At 40.5% G+C, this 5,256-nt stretch overlaps 1 protein-coding gene across 1 annotated transcript; it reads right to left on the bottom strand.

The window, feature by feature from the left end:
• Positions 1–315: 315 nt before the first annotated feature.
• On the bottom strand, positions 316–1,245 carry LOC110558770 (vomeronasal type-1 receptor 4-like). The gene has a single exon (XM_021653871.1). It carries the CDS (start codon positions 1,234–1,236, stop codon positions 316–318), a length of 921 nt encoding a protein of 306 aa, XP_021509546.1. The 5' UTR covers positions 1,237–1,245.
• Between the last annotated feature and the right edge of the window lie 4,011 nt (positions 1,246–5,256).

The following is a 5,256-nucleotide window of genomic DNA, read 5'->3' as shown; positions in this document are numbered from 1 at the left end:
GTCTATGAGCTACATTTGAGCCTTGGTTGTACATTCTTTCAATGCCTTGTCCTTGGTTGGGGCATCATTCTCTTTAGGGGCCCTTTGGGCTCAGTTTTTATGGTTCTTTTGGTCTCCTTTTGGAGCATCTGTCCAGTCCAGATCTTTCGACCTCTCACTTCTTTCGTAAGATACTCTGCACTCTGCCCAAAGTTTGGCAATGAGGAGATTCCAACTGTATTGAACTATGGTGATAATTCTTTACCGATCTTTTAAAGTTAAGGAAGTAGTAAAAAAGTGGACATCACACAAAACATATCATTTCAACAAATAAGATTAAATATTTTTTATATCTGATCCAAAATATATAAGCCTGGCCCAAAATGAGCAAGGCTTCCTAAGAACAAAGTGTCCAAAAGATGGAAAACACAGAGAAATGGCAGGATTGATGTTTGTCACCCACCAATTGTGATTACCAAAAAGAGCAATGCAACCTCTTAAGATGGAGGAGAGAGTATAAAAACTCAGAAAGGAAGACACTAGGAGAAGGATGTTCTGGGTGGCCCTGGAGTCAGGGGAGGTTCTGCTGGAACCATGAGTGCTGCGGATGTGTTGAACCCTCTGCTTGTGTCTGTACAGAACGATAATCATAGACATGCTGGACCAGGCAATGAGCACAGAAAGAAAGACTTCAGGACACACCACCAATACTGCATAGACTAAGTCACTGATTTCATTACGGACAATAATAGTGCAGTATCCATAATCTCGTTTTCTTGTCACATTTTTACTATTCCTACTGTTAAATGAGTTCATAGAGGTAAAGAAATTTATCAACATAGAGAATACCCAGAAGACAGAAATGAAGGAGCCAATGTACTTAACAGCTCTGTCTTTATAACCCTTCCAACAGGAATCCCTGGGACTGATTGTCGTGGCCTGGAAGACACTGAAAAGGCAGGTGGTGCCAATGGACACACTCCTGCTAATTCCTTGAATGTATATCAGGAATCTGCATGCAAAATCATTCAAGAACTGCTTCATCCCAAAAGCTGAGATTGTATGGGGCACTGCAAAGGAAAGAATGATCAAGGCATTGGCTGTCATTATGTGCAGGAGAATCAAATCTGTGGGCTTTAATGTGCACTGTCTGTAGTAAAGGATGAGATAGTAGAAAATAAGAGAGAAATTTCCCAGAATTCCAATTGTAGTTTGTAATAGGAAAATTATTCTGAGGGCCATATTCCAGAAGTCCATTCTGTGATTCTACACAATTTCCTTGAGTTTATGGCTATGGAGATTTCTCAGGTCAAAATGAATAAAAAGAAATGCTGTAGTTTGTGGGAAAAAGAGGACTTGGAATCCTTGTAGCTATTGACAGGGTGAAACAGAGTCCTTTAAGCTCAGTTGTTAAAGGCCAGCCTACAGGTCATGAAAATGTCATCCCACAAATTTTGACAAAGTAGTAGATTTCCACGTCTGTTACTGTGATTTGAATCAATAACTTAGTGTGGATGCACTGATGGAAGGAGTGGGACCGTGTCTCATAGAAAACGCAACATTCAGGACAGTGCAATGCGGCCTGTAAAACAGTGAAAAAGTGACATCACATACAAACAGAATTTCAGAATATACTCATATTTGCTAGATAATTTGTAGAAGATGATAATTTTAATAATGACAAAAAATTGATTATATTGATTTTTAAGTTGTACCTTATCTAAAGTTAAAACATAGGAGATCTTATGACAGGCTAAATGTTCCTCTATCTTGTTTCACTTGGAGGCATCTTTTATTTAACCTGAAACTGACACCTACCTTCTCCCTTTTAGCCCTTTTCATGAAATGACCCATGGGAAAGTACACAACTCTGTTCTACAAACTCTCCTACAAATTACTTTCTGGTAAACTCCTTGCTTTCATCCTGTAACTGTGTGTTTCTGGGATCTCTGTGTTTTTTTGAAACAAATGAACATCGGTACAAAGTCCCAATTTATTTCTAATATCAGAGATCAGACCTCTACTCTTGCCTGATGCGTCTAAAACAAAAAGGGGGAACTGTAGAGAGCTGCGGAATGCTATGCCTTAAAGATGGAGCTGGTTTCCGCCTTCCACCTTCCCGATGGTGAGTGCTCTCTGTCACGAACAATTCCACATTTGGCTAAGGCTGAGGATCTGGCTTGCTTCCATGTATGTGGACCTATCTGCATTGCCCACGTGGCACGCCTGGGTTGGCTACCCAGAGGCTATTTAAGCTGTGGGCTGGCTTTCCCCAGGGTCCGAGCATTGTTCAAGGTTCCTGAATAAACTGCATTGAAAAAAAAAATTTTTTTAATTAATATTTTAGGAATTTCACGTCATGAACTCCTATCTTCCCAGTTCTCCCAGTCCTCAGAGAGCCACTGCCCTGTGCTCTCCTTTCCCAGCAGGGAAAACTTTACAGGCCTCATAGGCAGTGGCTCAGTTCTGGGTAATGGCTTGTGGGGCCTAGGGTCATTATTTGAACTGTTTCTGTGAGAGCTCCATGTCTTTGCATTTCTTCCTGTTGTGAGTGTACACAGTCCCACCATTTATCAGGAAAGACTTTTATGCTAGAAGCCAGCTGCCAAAGGAACAAGAGGGCAATTGATTCTTCCTTGAGAGCTGTACTCAGCTCTGTTTGGCCACATTACCTACTGATTAAATGAGTTCACTTTTTAAAAGCATTTTCTCATAAGACTTATCTTTTGTTTATTATTTGTTCCACGTATATTGTCACTCAGCAGATTTCTTTTTTGTCAGTGCATTAACATTCATAACCCTCATGAGTCTTTGAGATCCTTCAAGCTCTGGTGCAATCCTGGTGACTGACAAGATCTGTTTTATCTTCTTGTTTGCCTTTATAGCATCCCGTAATATGAATTCTAAGTATCTCTGCTGAGTCTGTATAATGTCCTTTGTATGTACGTGGATTAAGTGTTTACCATTTGAAACTGTATAACCAATTTTAACCTCTTCCATAAGAAAGACTACATTTGCCTCCTCTCAGCAAATCTTGATGTAGCTCTAAATGCTGAGAAGAAAATTCTCTTTGCAAAATAAGGTCATTAGAAAAAAAATCTTAGATGACAGAAATTCAGACAGCAAGTGATTGTGTGCTGTGAAGCCCCGTTTATTCAGGTACAATACAACCTCTGCACATGAAGCTCATGGAACATTGTGACAGAAGAGGCAGGTGGACAGTAAGAGCCAGAGGAATAGGTATCAGCTGTATGATTTCATCTCCAAGAAATATCATGGAACTACCTTCATAAAGTATGGCTGTCTGAAAAAAACATGGAAAAGGACACCAACAGACATGCTAACATGGAAGGGGAAATCACTCTGGGTTCCAGTAATCTCAATTTTAAGAATGACTAGGTTCAGAGGGAAGAGGAGGAGAACCTCCCCTAGAAGTAGACTGGGGGAGGGGCATGGGTGGAGAAGACATACAAAGGGTGGGATTCAGAAGGAAGGGGGAGGGGGCTACAGTTGGAATACAAAGTGAATAAACTGTAATTAATAAAAAAAGAAAAAAGAATAACCACACAAATAAGTTGACATTTTACATCTCCTAGTAAGAATAATGGGAGCTCTGACCTGAAGATCACCAGTGGCAGCCCATGATCAATTAATTTTTCACACAAGATAGAAGGACACCTTCCAATTCCAGCTTCTGAAGATCTTATGGCATTATGCCTGGAGGTGCATGGGGGGCTACTGCTGGCCACCTGGGTGGGCATGTGCTGAGGTCACCATGCACCAGGAGCAAGCAGCCACTATGCCAACATTTGCTTTGATGGTTCCACAGCATGAACTAACTGTGTTGAGATTTTGCTCTGCTGGAAGACTACACAGATCCTCACAGCCTGTAAAAATAGGAAGTTGATCAGCATTTAGCTTCAAACATTCAGCAGAACCAGTTGGATAAACATCATCTCTAGGTGGCTAAGCAACTCCAAGAGGAAGATCAAAAATCCAAACTACAGTCAGAAGTTCTGTAAGAATTTGAACAAAAGCACCGAAATCTTGCTTAGGAAATCAGGTGTGTGTTCACCAAAGGGTATTAACCAGTGTACTCCCAGTTAATACTCACATCATCTTATTTTCAGGAGTTCAACTTAAAATAGAATATATAATGTTTAAAGAGATTAGCTTATTTTTATAATATGTGTGCCAAAATGTATCATTCAAAACCTTCAGCTTTTCTCCCTATAATATCTCTAATGTGGATCAACACTACACCTAAGGGCCAATACAAGTGCTGCAATCCCACTGATTTTATAACTTTCTTAACACTATCATGAACACAGTCTTATCTTATTCAATGAACTAAAGAAGAAAAGCTTGATTTCATGAGTCTAGTGTCCTCAGTCATACCTGAGCATATTCAGACCCATATTTTGCCTGAAATAACAGTAAGAGATAACATGTCTGTAGTAACTGGAAATTGCCAGTGAGTCAGGGACACACATATTTTTTTTTTATCAGTTACATTTTATTAACTCTGTATCCCAGCCGTGTCCCGATCCCTCATTCCCTCCCAGTCCCTCCCTCCCTCCCTCATCTCCACCGTGCCCCTTTCCAAGTCCACTGATAGGGGGGACCTCCTCCCCATTCATCTGATCCTGTTTTATCAGGTATCTTCAGGACTGGCTGCAAAGCCCTCCTCGGGACACACATATTTTATCTGCTATTGAGAAATATGTGCACCCTTTGTTTCAAGAAGTGGTAAGTTGCATTGTTCATTAACCAGATCATTTACATTTTCAATGACATCATGAGACATGTTATGAAGATGACATTCTTACTTGTTCTGAAGACTCTCCAATGTAGGCAGTTCCAGTGTAGAGTGTTCCTCAATTTTCATAGAATCCTGTACAGAGCCATGGTCACGAACAACTCCACATTTGGCTAAGGCTGAGGATCTGGCTTGCTTCCATGTATGTGGACCTATCTGCATTGCCCACGTGGCACGCTGGGGTTGGCTACCCAGAGGCTATTTAAGCTGTGGGCTGGCTTTCCCCAGGGTCAGATGATTGTTCAAGGTTCCTGAATAAACTGCATTGAAAAAAAAAAAAAAAAGACCCATCTCCACACTCAATCTTTGATCTTTCCTTTTCTATTAGACTTCATAGTGGCTTTCTACTGCATTTTCAGTACTCACTCCTTTTGAATCCTGAATGTTATAAGGAATGACAGATGCAATTTTTTTATAATTATGTGGGTAAATGGCAATTAGCAATAACAATTTGTGAG

The sequence above is a fragment of the Meriones unguiculatus genome, chromosome 1 (assembly GCF_030254825.1).
Source record: "Meriones unguiculatus strain TT.TT164.6M chromosome 1, Bangor_MerUng_6.1, whole genome shotgun sequence".
Lineage (NCBI taxonomy): Eukaryota > Metazoa > Chordata > Mammalia > Rodentia > Muridae > Meriones > Meriones unguiculatus.
This window is presented reverse-complemented; position numbering and strand designations above follow the sequence as displayed.

Bases quoted from the DNA above. Each gene is read 5' to 3' on its own strand.
- LOC110558770 (XM_021653871.1), bottom strand. From the start codon at position 1,236: ATGGACTTCTGGAATATGGCCCTCAGAATAATTTTCCTATTACAAACT.